We start from the raw sequence: 26,585 nt of genomic DNA on the forward strand, positions 1-26,585 counted from the left end.
GGCCCCGTCGCCAATCGTAACCCTATCCTGCCCCATCCTGAGTATCCAGCTCTCAGTGCTACTAAGCGAGTGTTATACTAAAAGCAGCAGAAGGACTTAGGTTAGTAGATTTTTCCCTTATTCTTACTACTAACAAAGAAAACTGCTGGGGAGATGGAGTTTTTCCCAGGCATAGGAAATGCAAATGCCGATAAATTTGAGTATTTATAGAGCATGTCGGAATAGAGACCATTTACTGCAATCAGTGACCTCTGACAGCGATATAAAAACCAATTTTACAGACCTTAAAACTAATGGAATAACAACTTATAACGGTAATCTGGAAGCACTTTATAGCTCCCTGCTATCGTATTCCAATGGGGAGCCTCTTTGCATACAGCAAAAAATGCCGATCTGTGCGATGAGTTATGCAGCTTGGATACTGCAGTAATAAGCCCCTAAGCACGGTTAATGTGCCTCGTACGCGAAGAAAAAGGAAACCGCAAATGTAGGAACGCGAAATCAAGCGCCAGCAAGACAGCAATATCTCTAGCGATGTAGAGCCATTCTGTGCATTCATCTTACTGGATTTTGTCTTTATCCTGAACGCTAGCAAGGAAGACCGCTGCCAAGACAGTGCTTTTGCCAGACACAGTAACTGTAAAAAACCATACATTGGAGTACTGATCGAAAAATATCGGAATCGAGAGCGTTTATTACATTCAAGGACAATAGATAGCCTCATCACAATCGTTTTTGCTGCGTTTAAAAACGATGGAATAACAGGTTTTAACAGTAATACGGAAGCGCTCCTTAGGAGCCTGCAATCATATTTCAATTAAGAGCCGTCTACATACATAAAAAGATATCCTGCATCTTGAGCACTGGAGTAATAACACCCATCAGCATGGTTGATTGACTACGTACGTTTACAATTCCCAACTTGTTAAACGAAAATTCCGTCTACTGGTCGTATCGGATCACTACGCACGTGTTATCTAAAATCAGCAGGAGAAACAGTGTTTTCGCCACAGTACCGTCGAACAATGCTATTTCGTAGGTCTTAAGAAAGAACCACTGTGTCAGACGTGAAGTATCGTCTGCCTGTCTATAGTGGTGGTGTGGTTTTAAAGCCGACCTTACGCACGAAATGTTTTTAGTAAGGCCGCAGACCCCCACGGCAGCGTGCGACAGTTCACACGTTGCGAAAATGAAGCAGTGTGTGTTGTGACGTGATCGTCCTCTCGAAATTGATGGAACACGTCCCACTAGCAGGCTGGTGCAAAAGGGACGACTTTGTGATGGTGCCACTGGTGTGCATACGTGCAATTTCGAGAAAACGACCGCGTCATAGTGCTGACATCTCCATTTTCGCAACGAATGCACTATCGGGCGCCGCCGCGGTGTCCCAATAAACACGTCGCACACAGCATTTCCTGCAAAAGGCCGCTGTTAAAACCACACTACAACTGCAGACAGGTATACGATAACTTATATTTGATACACCGTTTTTTTCTTAAGACCTACGAAATAACATTGCATGTGTGGCAAAAAATAAGTTTGTCCTGCTGCTTTAGTTAACACTTGCATTGTGATATAGGTGTTAGTTTACACACGACAGCCGATTTGACCAGTAGACAGAATATTTGTTCGAAATGTTGTCGCTTGCTAAAGTATCTGGACAATATTTATTTTTGTATGCATAACACTTTAACCTGTTTTGGTGGGGGATATTACACCAGTAGCCAGACTTCACGTAGACTGTCATTTTTTGCTGTATGCAGAGAGACTTAACGTAGGAATATGACAACAGGCTACATTGCTGTGCTCCCTAGGAGTTTAACGTACAACTAATCACGCGTAGGCCACAGTTCTATTTTGTCCTCAGTGTGTTGCATTAAGCTGGAGATAAGTGAATTGGAACGTGTGAAACTGTTTCCTACTGTTTGAATGCACTATATGTCTGGAAACCTTAAGAATTACGCTCTAGCTTTTGCACATTGATGCTGCTGTAACAATTCCACAAAATCAAGCGTCGTATAATACTTATGGTTGTGTCTGTGCTATCGATTGCTCCATGCGTCATCTTGTTACAACAAAAGTGTATTGTACCACATTCCATTCTGGCGAGTGCATGATATGATAATTCTGGCGTAAACAGTTTGTTTCGGTACATCGATAAAGCTTTATAGACACCTATGGTTTACTTTAGTACATACACGGATCTTTTTCACACTCTAGGTATAGCTTTACAGTGCGAGAACGTAAAAGATACGAGGTGGTCTTATTCTGCAGTGTTTACAGAGAAAGTACCGACTCAAGGGTAGTTTACGCCATATGCTTCAGTTTTAGTTTCTTGGCTTTGAGGTTCTACATGTCCACCTTCTTTTCGTATACATCACACGTAACTGCAAGACATCACATACAGATTGCATTTTCTGTATGCAGGAAGGCTCCCTATTCTCGTATGACATTATGGGATGCTTCTGTATCCTATGTGGTGCGTCTGTATTACCGTTACATGCTGTTATTCCATCAGTTTCACACTCTGCAAAAGGTCGTTAAGTTGTTAACTTCTTGCAGCTCGTACCTATTGCACAGAATACCACACCATTCAGAATTCAAATAGAGGATACAACATAGTCTTATATCTGGGAACAGGATGGATTGTGTGTTATGACACTATACAAGACGCCTTATGTGTATTAAACACCACCAAACAGTATTTCCGGTGTGTTGGACTCTACTGTGTGCCAATTGCTTCCGTGTAGTGTCGCGTAACGACTAACATATAGAACAGCCACTGTGTGCTGTTTAATAACGATTCAGCTGTTTGTCAACTGGCATGCAACTAAATCATTAACTATATTCTGTGACCAGATGGCTATAATCTGATTCCGACAAATACGATACGACGGTGCTATATTAAAACAGGGGGAAACATGGTTGTTCCCCACAGTACCATCAGTGGCACGCTATCATAACCAAATAGCGGGATTTATCATTAAATTATTCCGCTACGTTATAATTCGCTGTCATTTTTTGGAATATGCTATGACTTCATTAATTTATATACATCATGCACATACTATTCTGCCGCAGGAAACTACACTATAGAACTACATTAAAGGATTTCAGATTCTCTCTATGATGCTTCACCATCAAGCAACAGTCATAGGAACTATTCTGTTCTAGAGGTTCTATAAATTTGCTCCGTGCAGTATAATGTTCACTTGGAGGTGACATCTCTCATATTAAAAGACATATTAAACGACTATACTGTACAATAAGTGAGTTAGGGTTGACTGCTTAACATGAATGACTTCCAATAGAACGAAACTTGTATAATATATTTACATGTCAAATCGCAAGCTCAGAAGTGATCAAACTTATTGATAACGTTTCCAGACATGTGAATACATGAAACTTTTATGTCTGCCTTGGCTAGAGAACCTTGTCTTACCAAGCTGGAGACCAGAATATACAGCTACAGAATGGATAGTGTGTATGATCCCTGTGCAAGACCGTTTACGTACGTACAAGATAGTTTGCATCTTTATTTTCAACTATTTTGTTATGGAGTATAATTATGTTACTACTACTATTACTGATAATTCGCCATCGCTACTGCAGCTGTAATTGCATTACTTCAGCTCTGTTTCCTGCGCATTACGACGTCTCAGCAAACCGGTAATGTCATGGCGTCACAGTCGCACACACTGCAACGTTAAAGTACAGAACCTCCTGACATTCACAGCCATATTGTTTAAGCTTTCCTTATTGAACGTCAGAACACGAACATGACTGAGGACTTGATATTAAGCGTGTGTTTGAGCTTTAGGAGCAACATAGGTTGTTGGAATCTCTAATGTCATTTCCGGCTACGATCCTGCAAAGCGTGGGACGCCTCATAATAAATCATAATTTATTTTATTTTATTACAGGTTATCGACTCTGAGATTATCTTTAAAATCATCCCATCTCTCACTTTTACTGCGTTTGGTCGTCTCTCACATAAGTGCATGTGCATCTGAATATTCTACGTCGTTCTCCAGTGTAAGTGATATACCGTAATACAGACCCTTATTCCCTCCAAAAATCGAACACCTTATTCCTTCCTCCCCTCATAAGACATCTGTGTTGTGCATCTCTTTGTGTGCGGTGGTAATTTAATAAGTTGCTGGTGTAGTTTATTACAAGTTTTATTTTTGTGAGTCTTGGATTCCCATAAATGCATCAGAAATCTGTTTGTAACACTTGTCATCGACTACATTTTTTCCTTGTGGTGCAGTATCTCCGTACCCCCTACCAATAACCTAGTAAGGAACGAGAGAACCGTTGGGTGATGGCACCACACAAATTATCAGACGGAAGACACTTAATATATTTAGTTATCACTGCTAAGTAAACATTTAATTTGCGATGCGTTTTAGAAAGCTGCAGCATCATAAGTGTGAAACATAATTAATTTCTGGCTCATCTAGGTATCCAATTATTTTTGCAGTATTTGTTATGGATTATATTTTTCAAGTGATACATTTTCTTCATTTTCTCCTTCCCTCTGACGCATATTTTAGAGTCCACAGTCACGACGAGGTGTGTGTCAAAAATAATTTTTATGCAAGCACACTGATCAATCTATACATGTATTAACGTAATAGTTAAGGCTTCTATGTTTTCATCGGGCTTCTGGCATGTCAGCATCACTTGCAGTATTATTTTTTAACCCACGGTTAACTCTAAAGACCATCTCATGTGGGTTAAAGTGTGTCTGCATAATACTGTTAATATGTAGATGTGCTTTTCGTGTTGTAAGCGTTTTTCTATCGTGTAAATGAGGCAGAAACGGTTAACCAGTTCAGCATTCTCCTAGACAAGTGTGGAGAAACAGCGTAAAGGCTGGCTGGAAAAAGTGATTCGAAGTGACGGGGAATCACACCAAGACGGCTCTCGCCTTCCGAAGTCGGGCACAAACACATGCTTTTAAGATAATACCTCAAAATACATCAGATGACTTACTTTATAACGTCTTGTACCCTTGTTCAGAACAAGCTGTGAGCGTACTCGCTCAACGTTACTATCAGCACAAATATATTTTAGTTAAGTAGCTTATGGGAAAGTTATAATTTTGCAACATTGGATTTCGCCGGATTGGTGCTAATTATGAGAACGTCTAGAGGCCTACTAGGTTTTACACAAATGTCTGGCGAAAACCTCGACCTATTTTCTTGTCTGGGGAAATTCGATTGATTGGAAATAAACAGATTCCAATAAACCTTAGTTACAACTCATTTAATGAAGACCGGCCGGTAGATAGTTCCTTTGTTTTAGTCTATTAAAAACCCAGACTCAAGCGCGTTTAGGCGCTCTACTATACACTTAACAGGATGATCCAAAATGATCATTCAATTTTGATCATGCGTATTTCAGAAATCGGAAAGGTGGGATTTGCGGCATAATGTCTATACACACCTTAAGCAGCTTTTTATTTCTTTTTTACCAATGTTAGTTACTGACTGCCCCCCCCCCTCCTCCTCCAGCAGTTGACAGAGTGCGTGGAGTGGTTAGTACAGACGAGATCTGACATCCGGATCCTGCGGAACCCCAATAGATTTTTTTCTTTGGTGGAGACCTGCTGGAACTGCGAACTCGCATCAGAGCAGCAACAGCATATCTTAACGAGGACATGATAGGTCGGACATGGTGTAATATCGCTTAGATACCCTGTGTGCTACAGATGGCGCACACATTTAAGGTGACCACCCATGTCCAATCCCCGCTTTTTCGTGTTGGTCATAATTTTTGTAGCTCGGTCCCCAACCTTTTCAAAAGTAATCCATGACTCCTATTTGTTTCAGATTTAACAATTATGAAACACACTTTTTCAACATGTAAACGGCTTCACAGATATTCGGATTTAGGTTATGACATGTTAGATATGGCTGTCATCAATGGCGAATAGCGAAATTCTACATAACCCGCTGATGTGTCGGAACATCGATGCTGTAGTCGACCTCCTGAATGGCTGTTTCCAGCTGACCGGTGATTTTGGGGTTACTGCTGTGCCCGCATGTGCTCAGATCCGGAGAATATGGCAGCCAATCGAGGCCCATGCCAGTGGCCTCTGGGTACCCCTAAAGTGCTCCTCCAGGACGCCAAACACCATCCTGCTCCGATTTAGAAAAAATTTGTCTTGTCGAAATCGGGGTCACTTTGGATAATGGTGATGAAATAATCTTCCAAAACCTGCATGTACCGTTTGGTAGTCATCGTGCCATCCAGGAATATCGCACCAATTATTCCGTGACTGGACATTGCACGCCACACAGTAACCCGTTGAGGGTGAAGAGGCTACTCTGGCGCTAAATGCGGACTCAGTCCCCCAAATGAGCTAATTTTGCATATTGACGAACCGATCCAAATGAAAGTGAGCTTCATCGATAAACCAGATCATACTAATTCCCATCATTCCCTGCTGCCAACCGCGCTGTTTGAACGTCCTAACACAAAGCGTTCAGAAGTTATGACGATTCCATTTCACATAGTTCAGTAATCGCCACACATTAAATACCACATGTCTGCTCGCACTCCCTTGTCTTAGAAGATATTAATAAAATACAAGCCAATGAACTTTTAGTAACAAATTAAAGTGATAGTTTGCATTTATTACATTTAATTAACACTTTTTTGCAATATCAAATTTTTTAATGCTTTCCGGATTTCGGTCTAGAAAATATGGTTCCTTACACATAGAACTCCGTTAAGCGGCTATGAGAACCTAAGTTGTGCGTGAACATTATGTCGCGAACCGCACGGGGTCAACGGAGGCGTCCGATCCCACACGTCTGCGTTAACCCGTGGTGTAAGTGTGTTGTGGGGTGTGACGTCATTATGGCACGGATTTTAGTTTATAAGTTGGCTGCGTTTGTAGATGTCGTCTTGTTGTGATATGGAGCGGAGTTTATTTTATGGGCTGCTTGTGTTTGAAGATGTCGTCTTGTTGCAATTGGTGATGTCCTCTGGTGGTGAATGTGTGTGGTCCGAGTGTTAAGTGGTGTACTGGGTTCATTTGATTTCTGGTGGTGGCAGTGACATTGTTTCGGAGTGCCTGTGATTGAAGAATTGAAATTGGGATCAGTGAGTTATCAATTACATTTTTGTTTTGTTTCGGTGACTGTGTTGCCAATAGGTGTTATTGGTTTGCTGCTTGTCGTGCGATAAGACGTTGAATTTATTGTGTGGGTCCTTTTGTTAGGTATGAATCTGACTGTAAAATACAATAGCTCGAGGTTGCGTGCGGAGATGGACGAGGACATGATGTCTCTCGTCAAGTTTCTGCAGCTGTTTGGACTCTTAGCAGATATTGTGAAACGTAGTATGTGTATATGGCGGTGCCGAAGGGATAACCTATGGCGCTTCATCAGACGCGGTACCTGGTTGGAGAAATATAGGTTGGTCATGAGAGAGACTCCTTTGATAACTTATTATTTTTGTTACAGGTCCGCTATCAGTTTTTGTGCGCATGAGACTGGAGTGAGTGAGAAGACGGTTTTAGATTGGTTTTCTTTTTTTATAGATGTGTGTGTGTAATATGTTTAGTATAGTGGTAAGGTGGGTGGGCACGGGGTGGTGGTAGAGATAGATGAATCTCAGTCTTTGAAGAGGAAGTATGGGAGGGGTAAGTCTCCGGTTGGTTTATGTGTGTGTGGGGGGGGGGGTGGGGGGGGGCGTTATTTCGATGGTTGGGTATGCGGATTGTGTTGTAATGGTTTTGGAGAGGCGTACTAAGAGGGAATTGGTAGGGTTAATTCAAGAGTATATAGAAGAGGGGACTACTATAGCATCAGATGCTTTTGCATCGTATAGAGTTCAAAAATTACGAAACTGGGTCGGGCACCAGTACAACAGAGGGGTTTTGGGGGGCGGTTAAATCACAGGGAGGGGGATAGGTGTTCTTCTAACCGGCAATCTCATTTAGATGAGTACTGCTGGCGGAAGAGCGTCACTGAGAAGTATAGAATTTTTTGCGTTTTTTTTTAGGGCAGTTAGTGAGATGTACAGGCCAAGGGTGATTATCTGAGGGAGTTTTGTACTTGTGGTTGTCAGCTTATGGGCAATGGTTGTGGTTTTAAATGGGTTAAGCGGGGGTGAGTTATTTTTTGATTTTTCGTGGAGGATCTGTTTTCAAAATGGTTCAAATGGCTCTGAGCACTATGGGACTTAACTTCTGAGGTCATCAGTCCCCTAGAACTTAGAACTACTTAAACCTAACTAACCTAAGGACATCACACACATCCATGCCCGAGGCAGGATTTGAACCTGCGACGTTGCGGTCGCACGGTTCCAGACTGTAGCGCCTAGAACCGCTCGGCCACTTCGGCCGGCTGTTCGGATCTGTTTTGTTGCAGTTGTTTTTTAGTTGTAAGGTGTTTTTGTGTTTCGTTTATTTTGTAGCTTTTATTTGCTGGCAGATTTTTGTTTTCTTTCGTGGGGGTGGACTTTGGGGTTAATGATTGGGGTTGGAGTTGGTAGGTTGTGGGTGGTTTGGGAGTTTTTTTTTGGTTGTGTTTTTTTTTCCTTTGTGTGTTTGTGTTTGATTGGGGTGGCCAACTTAGTACGTAGCGCCGGAATTTATTCGTGGTAAGTAGTCATTTTTTTGGGCCTATTGTCCACGAATTGTGATATTTTGTGTGGTCTTTGATGTGTTGCTGGCTTGATTTCATATATTGCAGTTGAAGGTGTTTGTTTTTTGGTATCGTCAGCTGTGGTTGATATATATATAGCTTAAGGGAAGTGTCCAATTACAATTTTTGTTGTTTTAGTTGTTGATTTTGTGATATCGATAGTTGCGGTATGATTCTAATTTTTGTAGTTGTTGGTTTTTATTTTGTGGTGTCGACAACTGCGGTTGAGCTGAACACGATAGTCTCTGGTAATGCACTTTCAGAGTCCTTGTTACTTTCGTGTGTAGTTAATATCTACCGACCGGTAGGAGGCGTGCAACCGCTGGCGTTGTCAGTATTGAAATACAAGCCAGGAAACATCCCTTCTCTCGTGTTCCCGCTCCAATCGGAACATCATGGCCATCTGCCAAATTATTGTCTACAGACTGTGTGTGTCCAGGACAGTTATCTGATTTGACCCATATGTCCGGCGTTTTCAACAGTTTTGTCTGGGGTCGGAAATTTCAATACATAAAAGACCTAACACAGCAGTAGTCAGTTCAATTAGTTATGCGTTAGTTATACTTGGAACAACTTAATACACAACAATACGTGAATCAGTGCAAATGATGAAAAAAGAATTATTCCAATCAGTATTTAATTAAATGAACATGTACAATAATTTAGCTTATCTTTGGGTTACCCTCTTAGATATGTCTTCGTTTACCCTTGAGGTAGTACTGCTTTTTGGCTGTATAATGTAGCACTGCTTTAATTTCAACTAATGAAAGTACTGCAGGTAGGGTTCACTCGGAAGAATAAATGGATATCTCAGTCAGTTATAAGACACTAAATAGGGGTTTCAGTTGTGAGAATGAATACATAGTACAACTGACAGAAAAACTACTGATTGTTTTGACTTGGAAAGAAAGAATAAATAATTTAGTCAGTATGCAAAGATACAATGGGTCGAAAGTTTTCATTCGGTTGCTCCCACATACCGGTGTCATTCAGAAGATGAATGAGTGGTCCGACCAACTGAACGACTGTTTTCATTCTGTTGCTGCCACAGATTAGTTTCACTCAAAACATGAATGAATAATTCAACCAATAGATAAAACTACAACCAATTGAGTCGATTGTTTTACAGCAACCGAATGAATCGATTGTTTTTATTCGGTTGTTCCCTTCACTAGTTTGTAGACTGAAATTTGTATGCCTTTGTCTAGTACAGACATCTGTTGGTGACTAGGAGAACAGCCTGTGGTACAGAGGCACAACTTTTGTTGCTTTCTGTAGTGAAGGCATCTGTTGAAGACAGTAATCAACTAGGATGACAAACTTTATTTTTATTTCGCGTGTTCGGGGTTTGCAGAACAGTATTTGCTGTAAAACTCTTGTCCAACCTATACGAATCATAATTCATTATTTATATGTTATAAGCAAATCTTGGTTTTTGATATTTGTAGAGGAATACACAATTCAATTGTTCAAATATTCTGTCAGAATGATACGTAGATATGAGGGAGCCAACTGACGTCACAGATGAGCCTCTCCTTAAACGACTTTCGCGAAATCATTAACGCAAACATGGTTGACAAAATTTTCGAGGTGTGTCCTCGATTATAAGAAAGCACTGATGAGGATGTCATCACCCTGGCGTACATGGCCAAATGTGATAATGGCATGTTGCAGGGGCAAGGGGGGTGGGAGGGGCAGCGTCCCGATTCCTGGAGCACATGGCCGTATGACGTTCCCAGGATCACTTTGGTGGAGATAAGGAAGTGCCGAACGTGCCATCAGTGAAAGTGATGACTTGCCCGATACGTATTCCTCCCCATATTGACAGGGACCCACTAGTTTCTGAAATGACATCGTGCAGATTTTGTCCATTTATACTGCTTTATATATATATATATATATATATATATATATATATATATATATATATATATATATATATATATATATATATATATTACCTGTGAGGCGCAGTCGACACACACACACACACACATATATATATATATATATATATATATATATATATATATATATATATGAGGCCTGTTCAGAAAGTAAGCTCCGATTGATTGCCAAATTGAAACCACAGTGAACATCAGAAATGTTTTACTTGTAACAATTAGCTACACCTTTCAGCTACTTCTCTACGTAGTCGCCGTTCTGACGTAGACTTTTGTCATAGCGTTGTACCAACTTTTCAATAGCCTCATCATAGAAGGCAGCAGCCAGTGCTTTCCGCCAATTCTCCACGCTGGCCTACACCTCGTTGTCTGTGTCAAAATGTTGTCTTCAAAGACAGCGGTTCATGTGACCAGAGATGAAACTCAGGGGGAGACAATTGCGGACTGTATTGTGGGTAACCTCACATTTCCATTTGAAAACGATGCAGGAGCATCTTCATTGCCCCTGCAGAATGCGTCTGAGAATTGTCTTGAAGAAGAAACAGCACGACAGTTATGTAATGTTAGCTGCATAGCTTCAGGCGAAATTTCTCACCAGGCCCTCGTACTTGGCGGCAGACACTATTTTCTAGACATCTTTACGCACTCACTGCGAGCTCAGAAATGAGAAGAGCGACGTGATGCTAACTGGGGTTATACTAGAGACACTACCCAACACATCTGTGCAAAGCTTTATCGGATTTTCATAGTGGTTTCCATTTCGCGACCGATCGGAGCTTACTTTCTGAACGCCCCTCATATATATATATATATATATATATATATATATATATATATATATATATATATATATATATATATATAATATATATATATATATATATATATAGTCTTGATTGCGCCTCGCAGATAACACCGAAGCGAAAAGAAATGGAAACGGTGTAGGGGAAACAGAACAGGGTGCTGGTACAGGATTCTAACCTCTCCTGTCCTCTCATTTCGACACTCATCCTTGGCAGCAAACACTCAACAGTGCGCTTCATCATATGGAACCACCACCCAAACCAGCCGTAAGCCCCACGACAAACCATGAGAATGAGTTGCATTGGGGCTGATTCTATGGAAAGAATGAATATGCACGACATTAGATGACTTCTGATCGGTGTGCTGTCACTGCTGAAAGTGTTTTGTGGAACAGTTAGGCTTGTCAGTGAATATCTACCCTCTCGTCTACATTGTTCAGCGCGTGCGGTTAACGATTGTTACCCTCCTGTTCCAGAGGTCTCCACCGCGGTTGCCATGTCGACGGCGCGCCCGAGCGCCGAGCTGCTGAATACAGCGACGATGACGTCGACATCGACGTCCACGCTGCCAGTGACGCTGTCGCCAACAGACGCGGTGCCCGAGGTGAGTATCCTCTCTGCGCCGCTCAGTCGCTTTAATTGCTTGCCAACTGGACGCAGCAATATCATCATTTACGACGAATGCTGCATTTGAAGCACAAAACAAAATTCACTTTTTCTTTATGAGCTTTGCTAAGAGGTGAGACACTTGCATTGTTATTTTCGGTATTGCAGTCGCTGCTCTGTCTGGTCAAGTCTTAAACAGAGCTATGGACTGAATATAGCCAGGAACTGATCTGTTAGTAGCATAAAAGATCATAGACCTAAATATTTGACAGTCAACAAATGAATGTCAATAACACGCTGCTGCCTTAAATAAAGGTATTTGCTCGATACGCTGTATTTCTCATATTTAAATAAAAACAAATAAATCTGACCGGAGAGGAAGCGATCCTCCTCTTCCTGTGTGATATCGTGCTCATGTGTTTATGTTGAAGTTCACTGTTACGGATATGGTAGTTTTTGCCATGCTCGTACCAAGCAATAACATGTGGTAATACTATGATGTATAGTATACAATCTAACTCGTACGTTAAAATGAACTGACGAATGGTTTTAGATGGCAATGATCAACTATCAAGCTCCCACCACCAGCCGAAGTCGCTACTTTTCTGTGACTATTTGAAATTTGACGACAGCGGTGAGGACGCGTACTACAGTTACAGAAGATAGACTCATGTTATGCATCAGGTTTTTTATTTCAGGCATTATAAAATTCTGAGAGTAGTAGTATGCGGAAAGTCACAAACTAACCATTACTTACAAAGCTCTGTTTTGTAAGCAATACCGGAAATATAAGCAAACGAGATCCGTAAATGTAATGTACAGGGGCGTAACAGGAAACTCATATCGGATAGAGTGACATTGTGTTACAGAGCGTATGTGTTAGCTTGTAGGTATAAGGAAATTTAATTTCACCGAATTGTTTTGGACTAAACATTTATTGGCTTGCCATTTAGGAACTATTTTTTCTGTCCATCATTTTTTAGTGATACTGGTGTAATGATACTGACACGTGCCAGCTGCATTATACACTACCCCCCATGAACCATGGGCCTTGCCGTTGGTGGAGAGGCTTGCGTGCCTCAGCGATAAAGATAGCCGGACAGTAGGTGCAACCACAACGGAGGGGTATCTGCTGAGAGGCCAGACAAACATGTGGTTCCTGAAGAGGGCCAGCAGCCTTTTTAGTAGTTGCAGGGGCAACAGTCTGGATGATTGACTGATTTGGCATTTTAACACTAACCAAAACTGCCTTGCTGTGCTGGTACTGCGAACTCCTCAAAGCAAGGGGAAACTACGGCCGTAATTTTTCCCGGGGACATGCAGCTTTACTGTATGGTTAAATGATGATGCGGTCTTCTTGGGTAAAATATTCCGGAGGTAAAGTAGTCCCCCTTTCGGATCCCCGGGCGAGGACTACTCAAGAGGACGTCATTATCAGGAAAATGAAAACTTGCGTTCTATGGATCGGAACGTGGAATGTCAGATCCCTTAATCGGGCAGGTAGGTTAGAAAATTTAAAACGGGAAATGGATATATTAAAGTTAGATATAGTGGGTATTAGTGAAGTTCGGCGGCAAGACGAACAAGACTTCGCGTCAGGTGAATGCAGGGTTATAAATGCAAAATCAAATAGGGGTAATGCAGGAGTAGGTTTGATATTGAATAAAAAAATAGGAATGCGGGTAAGCTACTACAAACAGCATAGTGAATGCATTATTGTGGCCAAGATAGACACCAAACCCACGCCTACTTCAGTAGTACCAGTTCATATGCCAACTAGCTCTGCAGATGATCAAGAAGTTGATGAAATGTATTATGAGATAAAAGAAATTATTCAGATAGTGAAGGGAGACGAAAATTTAATAGTCATGGGTGACTGGATTTCGACAGTAGGAAAAGGAAGAAAAGGAAACGTAGTAGGTAAATATGGATTGGGGTTAAGAAATGAAAGAGGAAGCCGCCTGGTAGAGTTTTGCATACAGCATAACTTAATTATAGCTGACACTTAGTTCAAGAATCATGAAAGAAGGTTGTATACATGGAAGAAGCCTTGAGATACTAGAAGGTATCAGATAGATTATATAATGGTAAGACAGAAATTTAGGAACCAGGTTTTAAATTGTAAGACATTTCTAGGGGCAGATGTGGATCCTGAACACCATCTATTGGTTATGAACTGTAGCTTAAAACTGAAGAAACTGCAAAAAGGTGGGAATTTAAGGAGATGGGACCTAGATAAAATGACTAAACCAGAGGTTGTACAGAGTTTCAGGGAGAGCATAAGGGAACAATTGACAGGAATGGGGGAAAGAAATACCGTAGAAGAAGAATGGGTAGCTTTGAGGGATGAAATAGTGAATGCAGCAGAGGATCATGTAGATAAAAAGACGAGGGCTAGTAGAAATTCTTGGGTAACAGAAGAAATATTGAATTTAATTGATGAAAGGAGAAAATATAAATCTGCAGTAAATGAAGCAGGCAAAAAGGAATACAAACGTCTCAAAAATGAGATCGACAGGAAATGGAAAACGGCTGAGCACGGATGGCTAGAGGACAAACGTACGGATGTAGAGGCTTATATCACTAGGGGTATGATAGATACTGCCTACATGAAAATCAAAGAGACTTTTGGAGAAAAGAGAACCACTTGCATGAATATCAGGAGCTGTGATGGAAACCCAGTTCTAAGCAAAGAAGGGAAAGCATAAAGGTGGAAGGCAGAGGGTCTATACAATGGCGATGTACTTGAGGACAATATTATGGAAACGGAAAAGGATGTAGATGAAGATGAAATGGGAGATATGATACTGCGTGAAGAGTTTGACAGAGCATAGAAAGACCTAATTCGTAACAAGGCCCCGGGAGTAGACAAAGATCCATTAGAACTACTGACAGCCTTGGGAAAGCCATTCCTGACAAAACTGTACCATCTGGTGAGCAAGATGTATGAGACAGGAGAAATACCCTTAGACTTCAAGAAGAATATAATAATTCCAATCACAAAGAAAGTAGTTGTTGACAGATTTGAAAATCACCGAACTATCAGTTTAATAAGTCGCGGCTGCAAAGTACTAACACGAATTCTTTATAGACGAATGGAAAAACTGGTAGAAGCCGACCTCGGGGAAGATCAGTTCGGACTCTGTAGAAATACTGGAACACGTGAGGCAATACTGACCCTACGACTTATCTTAGAAGATAGATTAAGGAAAGGCAAACCTACGTTTCTTGCATTTGTAGACTTAGAGAAAGCTTTTGACAATGTTAACTGGAATACTCTCTTTCAAATTCTGAAGGTGGCAGGGGTAAAATACTGGGTGAGAAAGGCTATTTACAATTTGTATAGAAACCAGATGACAGTTATAAGAGTGGAGGGGCATGAAATGGAAGCAGTGGTTGGGAAGGGAATGAGATAGGGTTGTAGCCTCTCCCCGATGTTACTCAATCTGTATAAGGAGCAAGCAGTAAAGGAAACAAAAGAAAGTTCGGAGTAGATATTAAAATCCATGGAGAAGAAATAAAAACTTAGAGGTTCGTCGATGACATTGTAATTCTGTGACAGACAACAAAGGACTTGAAAGATCGGTTGAACGGAATGGACAGTGTCTTGAAAGAAGGATATAAGATGAATATCAACAAAAGCAAAACTACGATAATGGAATGTAGTCGAATTAAATCGGGCGATGCTGAGGGAATTAGATTAGGAAATGAGACACTTTAAGTAGTAAAGGAGTTTTGCTATTTGGGTGCAAAATAACTGATGATGGTCGAAATAGAGAGGATATAAAATGTAGACTGGCAATGGCAAGGAAAGCGTTTCTGAAGAAAAGAAATATTTTGACATCGAGTACAGATGTATGTGTCAGGAAGTCGATTCTGAAAGTATTTGTATGGATTGTAGACATGTATGGAAGTGAAACATGGACGATAAATAGTTTGGACAAGAAGAGAATAGAAGCTTTCGACATATGGAGCTACACAAGAATGCTGAAGATTAGATGGGTTGATCACATAACTAATGAGGTGGTATTGAACAGAATAGGGAAGAAGAATAGTTTGTGGCACAATCTGACTAGAAGAAGGGATCGGTTGGTAGGACATGTTCTGAGGCACCAAGGGATCACCAATTTAGTATTGGAGGGAAGCGTAGAGGGTAAAAATCGTAGAGGGAGACCAAGAGATGAATACACTAAGCAGATTCAGAAAAATGTAGGTTGCAGTAGGTACTGGGAGATGAAGTAGCTTGCACAGGACAGAGTAGCATGGAGAGCTGCATCAAGCCAGTCTCTGGACTGAAGACCACAATAGCTAGAACATCGTACAATAGCTTGTATAGTTCAAATGTAAGTGTAGTTTGTTATAATATCTGTAGGAAAAGTAGTAAATATGGAGGAAACAATATATAAAATTATGAAACTTTGAGAAAACATTCATAGAGGATGTAGTAGTGATAAACGGAAAGTTTCATACCCTAGTGGGTTTCCTACCATAGTGGGAAGGTTTTTAAATTTTTAAATTTTTACCAAAGACGGTTCATTTTTCGAAGACGTATACTACGACAAAACGTATTTCTAATTTAATTCTGCTCAAAGGAAGTCATTTGCAAGATAATCAGTTTTAGAGATATCCCATCTAGAAGATTAAAACTCCATTACCCTTTGTGTTTTGTGTGATTTTCAACTGCGATTTTAGTTCAGATAAATCTTTCTTCTCTCCTCCACACTATTTGAGTTTCATGTTACACACAGAAACAATGCATCTGTAACACATATATGTTGATAACAAAATTTTGAAGATAATAAAAAGATAGAGTTAAACCCCTTTTAAAACTAACATTTATTGATTGAGAGCAATTCTGACATACAGTCTTGCACCCAGTATTATATGCCCAAATATTTACGTCTATATTTGTCATGTGAATTAAAAATTATTGTAGAATTAAGTAACAATTACTGTCTTTTAATTCATTTACACTCATTATGTATACAGCACCTACACCAGTAAAAGTGTCTCAATATCTGTTGAATAAATAAGCCATATGAAATCATTTGTAATATTTTGCCTGGAGTTGAGGGTCGTTTCATGTGAACTGGGGAGAGGGATAAGTTTCATTCGCTCCAACACAAGTTTCCGGGTCCAAGCTGATCCCCAGCCACAGCTGGATTCGTAGGACATACTCGGTGGGAGTGATGACGTTGTTCACCAATAGTGAGAGGTAAACGAGAGAATGTGACACCACTGCTCGACTGACCCACAAGAACACTAATCTGCTGAAATGTGATGTTGTTTAAGGTGTCATCTTTCTTCTTAAGTTGCCAATCCTAAGATTGATTTGCAGCAGCTCTCCATTCAGTGCGATTGTCGGCCAGCCTCTTCAATTCCGTGAAACTTCCGCATCCTAGGTCCTTCATTATCTGGCTTATGTACTTTCTTCTAGGTCTGCCTCTTGCCCTTTTGCCCTCCACAAGGCCTTCCATTATAGTGTGGAGAAGACTTTCATGTCTCAGAATGTGTCCCATCCATATATCTCTCCTCTTCTTGACCGTCTTCCAAAGAACTGGAACTTCCTCCGCTCTCTGCAGGACTTCTTCATTTGTCATCCTGGCCGTCCATGGAATTTTTAACATCCTTCGCAGACACCACATTTCGAATCCTTCAATCCTTCTTCTTTCGTCCTCTCCAAGTGTCCAGGTTTCGCTGCCGTAGAGAAGCACACTCCCAACAAAGGTCGTTATTAACCGCTTCCTTAACGCCAGACTTATCATATTTGATGTGAGGAGTCCTTTCCTTTTATAGAATGCAGTCTTTGCCTGATTTATTCTACTTATTACATCTTTCCTACTACGACCATCTGATGTTATTCTGCTTCCCAAGTAGACAAAGTCTTGTATTTCTTTCAGCTTCTCTCCATTCAGCCTTATATTCGTAATTGCTTGATTATTTTGTTTGCTTGCAACTAAGATTTTTGTTTTTGACTTATTAATTTTCATGTTGTACCGTGTAGCAAGAGTGTTTTCCATTTCCTCCAACACTACTAGTAATTCTTCCTCATTTTCCGCTAGGACAGCAATGTCATCCGCAAAACGCAGCATATCAACTACTTTTCCCTGGATCCTGATTCCATTAGCTTGTCCTAACTTTTCTCTGACCTCGTCCATTGCTTTCTGTATGTACATATTAAAGAGGACAGGGGAGAGTGCACATCCCTGTCTGACACCCTGTTTAATTTTTGCTTGTTGTTGATGTTCCCCACATCTCACTATTGCCACCTCTTCTTTGTATAAGTTCCATATCGTTCTCCTGTCCTTGTACTTAGCTCCAGTTTCCCTCAATATCTGGAATAGTTTTTTCCATTCAACCTTATCAAAGGCCTTTTCGAGGTCAACAAATGCTATGTAGGTGTCCTTTCCTTTTTCCATTCTTTTTTCTATTATGAGCCTTAGGGCCATAATGGCTTCTCGCGTACCTCTCCCTCTTCTAAAGCCAAACTGGTCTTCTGTGAGCATGCATTCCACATTCCCTTCAATTCTTCTGAGGAGGATGGTCGTCAAAATTTTTGATGCATGTGATGTTAGGCTGAGGGTTCTGTATTGTGCACACGATTTTGCTGGCATTTTCTTTGGTAATGGAACAATAATACACTTTTTGAAGTCCTCAGGCAGCTCTCCAGTATCATATATTTGGCAGATTAATTTATACAATTTATCTTTTATTTCTGTTCCAGCTGCTTTGATGATTTCTGCAGGCAATGAGTCAATTCCTGGTGCTTTTCCGTGCTTAAGTGCCTGTATTGCCTGATCAAATTCAGACCTTAGTATGCTGTCTCCTAGTTCATCTTTATCTACTTCGTCCTCACTTTCAATCATGTCATCTTGTACGTTGCCTCCATATAATTTCTCTAGGTATTCCTTCCACGTAAGTGCTATATCTTCATGATTATACACCATCTTATTATCCTCTCTTATTAGGGCATTACATCTAATCCTTTGTCCTCCAGAGAAGAAGCGTTTCACTGTTTTGTATGCTAATTCAAGGTTCCCTTTCTTCAGAAGGTCTTCAACTTCTTTGCATCTGTCTTCAAGGAATCTTTCTTTTACTTGCTTCAACTTCCTGTTGATTTTGTTCCTAAGCACTCGGTATGCCGTTTTCCCTTCTTCCGTTTCATTATTTTTGAGCTTCCTTCTTTCCTCAAACATAAGTATTATTTCATCAGTTATCCACTCCTTTCTCTTTTCAGGTTTTTGTTTTCCAATTATCTCTTCAGCTGCTTTTATTAGGCCATCTCTCATATTTTCCCAATGTTGTTCTACATTCTCAATAGGATGCTGTTGAATTAGATCCTTAGCCCTTTCTTGGAACTCCTTCTGCGTCTCACGGTTTCCAAGCTTCCCTATATCCAGTTTTCCATTTCCTATTTTCTTCCTTATGCATTTGAACTTGAGTCATCACCAGGACCATTTGGGCTGTTTCCTGTCTTTATGTAGAGAGAGAGAGAGGCTCAAATTTTTTCGCACTTTTGCAGTGGCCTCAGAAGACGAAACTGGATCATTGACTATTAGTAGAATATTATGAAGATTCGGGGAACGGTTGAATAGTTAGAAAGCCTGCAACTTTCCTTTACGAAACACGTCTGAACTGTAAGATCTCGTTGTCATGCAATCTTTACTTTCCTTCGTCTTGATAATATCTTTGTCGTCTGGAGCATGCGCTGTAAGTAGCACGAGAAGATTAACATCTTGACATTTTGCCACTACAATTTTGACGCATTGATCGCTTTCCCAGCAATGTGAAAATGTGCTTCATCGCTCTCAATACTGGTGCCAATAACAAGACTGTCTAATTTTTGTACAAACTGCGTAAGAAACTTTTCCTAATTGCTGAGATTACTAAGGAAGGGCGAATAATATGCAATATACTGTCGTGTCGTCCATGGAGAAAATTTCTCGTGGTGTCCGCTTCATCAGTAACTTTTGATGTTCCGTAGTTGAGACGTGTCACGACTCGACCTGTCACGCCAGGCTTTCGTGCGCGCTTATCTTTGGCTAGGGGGCGTCCACATTCGGCTTCTAAGAGGTCTCTAGGCGACATTAGTCTCTCGCAGACAGTCCACTGAGGAGGGAGACGGTGCCTAGCTGGAGAGCTCGTGAGGGGTGCAAAGCAACTGGGAGTCTGGGTTCGGCTGCTGTGCTGTCGACAACGAGCGTGAGGGCCGTGATACACCGTAGCTACTGCTGTTGCGGGAGGAGGGGCCTCTTCCACCGCTGCCTAAGGACTGGTGCTGCAAACCGTCGTCTGTGCCAGAGTTCCACTCTACGTGCCGCCACAGGACAGCTAGCTTCATGTCTACGTCTCTCCATTAATAACAGGTGACGAGCCTTGAAATGGTTGCTTGCATTTAGCAGTGCAGCAGCGCTGTTGTAACTGCAGTTACGACACTTTGTAGTAACCGGCATAGGTGAAAAGATTGCACTGAAGTCCTCCATCAGGGGGAAGATTTGTTTGACGTGATAGAAAAAGAAACAGGAGACGAATTAGAAGACATAGGGGATGCAGTATTAGAATCAGAATTTAAGAGAGCTTAGGAGGACTAAATATCAAGTGAGGGAGAAGGGGTAGATAACATTCCATCATATTTTTTTAAATAATTGGAGGAAGTGACAAAAATGGTTCAATTGGCTCTGAGCAATATTGGGACTTAACGTCAGAGGTCATCAGTCCCCTAGACCTTAGAACTACTTAGACCTAACTAACCTAAGGACATCACACACATCCATGACCGAGGCAGGAATCGAACCTGCGACCGTAGCGGTCACGCGGTTCCGGACTGAAGCGCCTAGAACAGCTCGGCCCACCGGCCGGCTGAGGAAGTGGCAAAAAGAAAACAAAAAACAAAAAAAAACGGCTATTCACGTTGATGTGTAGAATGTGCGTGTCTGGCGAAGTAGTATTTTACTATCGGAAAATTTGAGATGTGGTGCTACAGACAAATGTTGAAAATTAGGTGGACTGATAAGGTAAGGAATGAGGAGCTTCTGCGAAGAATCGTAGAGGAAAGGAACATGTGGAAAACACTGACAAGGAGAATTGACAGGATGATAGGACATGGTTAAGATATCAGACAATGACTTCCACGGTACTAGAGGGAGCTGTAGAGGGCATAAACTGTATAGGAAGAGAGAGATTGGAATACATCGAGCAAATAACTGAGGACATAGGTTGCAAGTGGTAGTCTAAGATGAAGAGATTGCCATAGGAGAGGAATCCGTGGCGGGCCGCAACAAACCTACCAAAAGACTGATGACTCAGAGAAAAAACGTAGCCGAGTTTCTTGCAAGGTGCGCTAACCTGGGTAATGCTCGTTAACTGGGTGGACCTCTGAGAGAAGCCGATACCCGCCGATCTGGCTGCTTAAGTCATTTGATACGTTTGTCAAGGTTCAGCCTCCCGTAGTACACTTCCTTCTAATTACATTCTGGCTGTTCATTGCCTTGGTCCTTTGGTGAGACAAGAGGATAAGGACATACGATCTTACATTCAGTATATTTTGCCGTTGGGAACAGCGTAAAGAATTTGTGTGACTTTTAACGTTATACAAATATTTTTGCGGCCATTCGTATGGAGATCGTTCATCCTGGGCTCTCTAAGTATTAATGTTTTTTTTTTATTTAAGACCGATAGTGAGGGTCTTGCAACATAAAAATTACTGTGTCTTGTAAATGAATCTAAACTGTATTAATTTATTATAGTTCTCTGTTACATCACTTGGTACAAGGAATTTCTTTACTTATCCTTTCTTACATTGTAAAAAAGAGCGGCTCTGAAGGAAGGGACGCAGTTAATCCCTAAATTTAATCCGCAGAGTTTGGGATTCAGCTGTTTGTTTACACGCTATATTGTGGATGCTAATTTTATGGTGTTTCTCGTAATGGTCTTGTGAATGTTTTAAAACGGGTTAATTAGGTCTACGGCTACCTGGCAGCGTTCTTGTGAAGTGTGTCAGGGGTTCCACAGCCCGGTGAAAACCGCTTGCAATACCAGAAGGTCACTCAGAATATTTTTCAGAAATTTTGTCTTCACATTTCTTATTACAAATGTTGTATACGTCTTTTCTTAAAACAGTCTTCAATTGATTTAAATGTCACTGGATGTGCCCAGTTAAGTTTCAGCTGGGTATTACTTGAGTTTGTGCATATTATTTGACTCACTGCTAAAAGCTTTTAAGAGTTGTTTGGTTTTATTTAAAGCATGTACGGTTAGGATTATGTAATTTAACTCTCAAATGTTGATTGATATAAAGAATATTTGGTAAATTTCATCATACACTAATCTTTGCCTTGCTGTGCTCTCAATTTAGAAATTGGTAACTGTAACCTTCTGATTTAGGGCTCATCCATTAAAGTTTTCAGTTTTATGTCGATTCTTGTAATCTTGATAAATCATAATTCGAATTTGCAATAACGAGTGATTTTTAATCCCCATCTGCCGAGGTCTTCCTTGTCCTTCCCTCTACCTATAACATAGAACTTCGCTTCATTATAACATTTCTCTTCTAAAAATGAACCATTCATTCCAAAAATTGAAAAATGTAAGAAATGTACTTTTTGGGAAGCAAAGGGATGGAGGAGAAACAGGGACGTGCCCTCCGTACTACGGAGAGCTTTTCTGTTTCTTACTACTACACCACCTATCAGTATTTTCCTTATGTTTAAAAATATAAATTGTTTCCCCCGTTTCCTGTTTCTGGGGATAATTTTCGTGGTGTGTCATGGGAAGTCTGAGTTAATACTTTGAGAACTTAACAAGAATAAATTGTAACAATAAAGGAAAGGAATATTTAGTCACTGTCGAGGTGGTCAGCAGGTCTGCTATGCCTGTTCACAAAGTCACAAAGTGGCCAGCAGATAATGAAGACGTTACCCAGATAATTGTCAAATCGACGAATTGGTCTCAACTGTCCGGTTCAGGTAGTAAAGCCTCAATAAAATACACTAAAGTAAGCTGCCACGAAGGAACTATCCGCATAGGAAGAAAGTCGGTAGATGTGATTCATATGTACGGGCAAACAAACGAGTAGAATTTCAGAAAGCTGTCTCATTTACTCGAGGCAAAGAGCTCCACATATTGGGCAAGTCAGTCACCCGTAGGGACACCTCTGGCCCTTATGCAAGGAGTCCTACGGCTTGGCATTGACTGACGGTTGTTGGATGTCCTCTGAGGGATATCGTGCCGAAGAAAGTCCATTTGGCGCGATAGACCGACAAAAACCGGAACTGGTCCGAGGGCCTTGCCAATGAAGCCCCAAACGTTCTCAGTTGGGGAGAGATCCGGCAACCTTGCCGGAAAGGTAGGGTTTGGCAAGCGCGAACACAAACAGTAGAAAATCTCGCCTCGTGCGGGCGGGCATTATCTTACTGAAATGTGAGCCCAGGATGACTTGCCATCAAGAGCAACAAGACGGAGCGTTGAATATAGTCGACGTGCCGCTGTGCTTTACGGATGTCTCAGATGATATCCAAAGGGGTCCTGCTACGAAATACAGTGGCATCCCAGACCATCACTGTGGCTGTCGCGCATCATGGCGGGCGGCAGCAAGGTTGGCGTCCCACCGCTGCCTGGGGCGTATCAGGCACGTTTAGGCTGGTCATAGAAGCTCAATTCAAAGGTGGACTCATCACTAAAGACAATCCTGTTCCAATCAACGAAATTCCGGGCCGAATGTATGCTACACCACTGAAAATGGAATTGTCGGTGTACGGAGGGCAATAGCAGTCGGTGCAAGGGGCGCTGTGAGCGCAGCCGCCATTCTACGAGCCACTTATCAAAGGTCCTTGTTGTCACTGAGGCACGAGCTACACGTCGAATGGATCCGGTGCTCTGACTGCCTCTCTGACGATTGCTCAGTCCTCACGCTGTGACGTCTGTCCAGATCCAGCGCTTCGTTCTTGACATGGTGTCCGGCCATCATTCAGTCATTCCTGCCAACATCATCGAATAGGGGCATAGCTCCTATTCAAATGCCGAGTGTTTGCCAGTTACTCCAGTCGCCTTCTCTGAGCCCGGTTACACGTCGTCTCTCAAATGCTGTCGTTTGCATATATTTTTCACTCACCTGTCTGCAAGGCGTAGTTACTGTCCAACTCATTACAAGGAACAAAATTAGCAAAGACTTCCTCCTCTGGTATCGACAAATCCCGTGTTTACTGTCCTTGCCAGCTGCACGGTCAAATTGCGCTGGAGCGTCACACATTCATCTATCGGCCTCCAAAGTTAACAACTTTGCGTTCCACGTCGATACCTGTATGACTATCACTTGGTGACCAGTTAGCATAACTTCTTCGTTGTACGTGAGTTTTTGTGTTAGAGTGTATTTCAAACAATACTGCGAGTCTACAGTGGCTGTGGTTAATAAAAAATGAAACAAATTGCGTCTTTTTGAAGCTATAACCGGAACAACTGCGATCTTCTATCGCAATTTAACAAAAAACGCAGTCTATACCGCAGATGTATATTTGTTTTTAGAAATATAAACACCATTTTCGATCTAGACTGATTGTTATGTTAAATTTGCTTGTTTCTTGTACAGACATTCGACCCTTATAGTGGTATCCTTTTCACGAGTGTCAGGTGTATCACGACACCACAAGAAGCTACCATCATATTGGGTCCTAGAGGAGTTCGTTGCAGAATCACAAGAAGAATATGTAGGAATGTAATCATTCGAAAATTTGACTTTATTCATGAAGAAAGCAGTATTTTAAATGTAGCCTGATTTAATATTCGACACTGTGAGATGGAATAAGTGTTTAGTTAGTAAATAAGGGATAATCTACATCTACATCTACATCTACATACATACTACGCAATCCACCATACGGTGCGTGGCGGAGGGTACCTCGTACCACAACTAGTATCTTCTCTCTATTTTCCACTCCCAAATAAAACGAGGGAAAAATGACTGCCTATATGCCTCTGTACGAGCTCTAATCTCTCTTATCTCATCTTTGTGGTCTTTCCGCGAAATGTAAGTTGGCGGCAGTAAAATTGTACTGGAGTCAGCCTCAAATGCTGTTTCTCTAAGTTTCCTCAGTAGCGATTCACGAAAAGAACGCCTCCTTTCCTCTAGAGACTCTCACCCGAGTTCCTGAAGCATTTACGTAACACTCGCGTGATGATCAAACCTACCAGTAACAAATCTAGCAGCCCGCCTCTGAATTGTTTCTATGTCCTCCCTCAATCCGACCTGACAAGGATCGCAAACGCTCGAGCAGTACTCAAGAATAGGTCGCACCAGCGTTCTATAAGTAGTCTCCTTCCCAGATGAACCACATCTTTCCAAAATTCTACCAATGAACCGAAGACGACCATCCGCCTTCCCCACAACTGTCATTACATGCTTGTCCCACTTCATATCGCTCTGCAATGTCACGCCCAAATATTTAATCGACGTGACTGTGTCAAGCGCTACACTACTAATGGAGTATTCAAACATTACGGGATTCTTTTTCCTATTCATCTGCATTAATTTACATTTATCTATATTTAGAGTTAGCTGCCATTCTTTACACCAATCAAAAATCCTGTCCAAGTTATCTTGTATCCGTCTACAGTCACTCAACGACGACACTTTTCCGTATACCACGGCATCATCAGCAAACAGCCGCACATTGCTATCCACCCTATCCAAAAGATCATTCATGTAGATAGAAAACAACAGCGGACCTACCACAATTCCCTGGGGCACTCCACATGTTACCCTCACCTCCGATGAACACTCACCATCGAGGACAACGTACAGGGTTCTATTACTTAAGAAGTCGTCGAGCCACTCACATACTTGGGAACCAATCCCATATGCTCGTACCTTAGTTATGAGTCCGCAGTTAGGCACCGAGTCAAACGTTTTTCGGAAGTCAAGGAATATGGCATCCGTCTGATACCCTTCATCCATGGTTCGCAAGATATCATGTGAAAAAAATGGCGAGTTGCGTTTCGCAGGAGCGATACTTTCTAAATCCATGCTGATGCATGGACAGCAACTTCTCTGTCCCAAGGAAATTCATTATATTCGAACTGAGAATATGTTCGAGAATCCTGCAACAAACCGATGTTAAGGATATTGGTCTGTAGTTTTAAGGATCCGTCCTTCTACCTTTCTTATATACAGGCGTCACCTGCGCTTTTTTCCAATCGCTCGGGACTTTACGTTGGGCAAGAGATTCGCGATAAATGCAAGCTAAGTAAGGAGCCAATGTAGCAGCGTACTCTCTGTAAAACCGAATTGGTATCCCATCAGGACCTGGCGATTTATTTATTTTCAACCCATTCAGCTGCTTACAACCCCAGGGATGCCTATCACTATGTCTTCCATACGGGAATCTGTACGAAACTAAAACGGCGGTATGTTTGTACGATCCTCCTGCGTGAGAGATTTCTCAAATGCTAAATTTAAAATTTCAGCTTTGATTTTGCTGTCTTCCGTTGCCAGGCCAGACTGATCAGTGTGTGACTGGATGGAAGCCTTCGACCCGCTTACCGATTTTACGTAAGAGCAGAATTTCCTTGGGTTTTCAGCAAGATCTTTTGCTAAGGTACGACGGTGGTAGTGGTTG

At 41.5% G+C, this 26,585-nt stretch overlaps 1 protein-coding gene across 1 annotated transcript in view; it reads left to right on the forward strand.

The window, feature by feature from the left end:
* The first annotated feature begins 11,855 nt into the window (after positions 1–11,855).
* LOC126251709 (calcitonin gene-related peptide type 1 receptor-like) overlaps positions 11,856–26,585 on the forward strand; it is a 609,959-nt gene continuing 595,229 nt past the window's right edge. The window contains exon 1 of the mRNA XM_049952302.1: positions 11,856–11,974. Coding sequence (XP_049808259.1) covers positions 11,867–11,974 — 108 coding nt within the window. The 5' untranslated portion in view covers positions 11,856–11,866. The remainder of the gene's footprint in view (positions 11,975–26,585) is intronic.

The sequence above is a fragment of the Schistocerca nitens genome, chromosome 4 (genome assembly GCF_023898315.1).
Source record: "Schistocerca nitens isolate TAMUIC-IGC-003100 chromosome 4, iqSchNite1.1, whole genome shotgun sequence".
Classification (NCBI taxonomy): Eukaryota; Metazoa; Arthropoda; class Insecta; order Orthoptera; family Acrididae; genus Schistocerca; species Schistocerca nitens.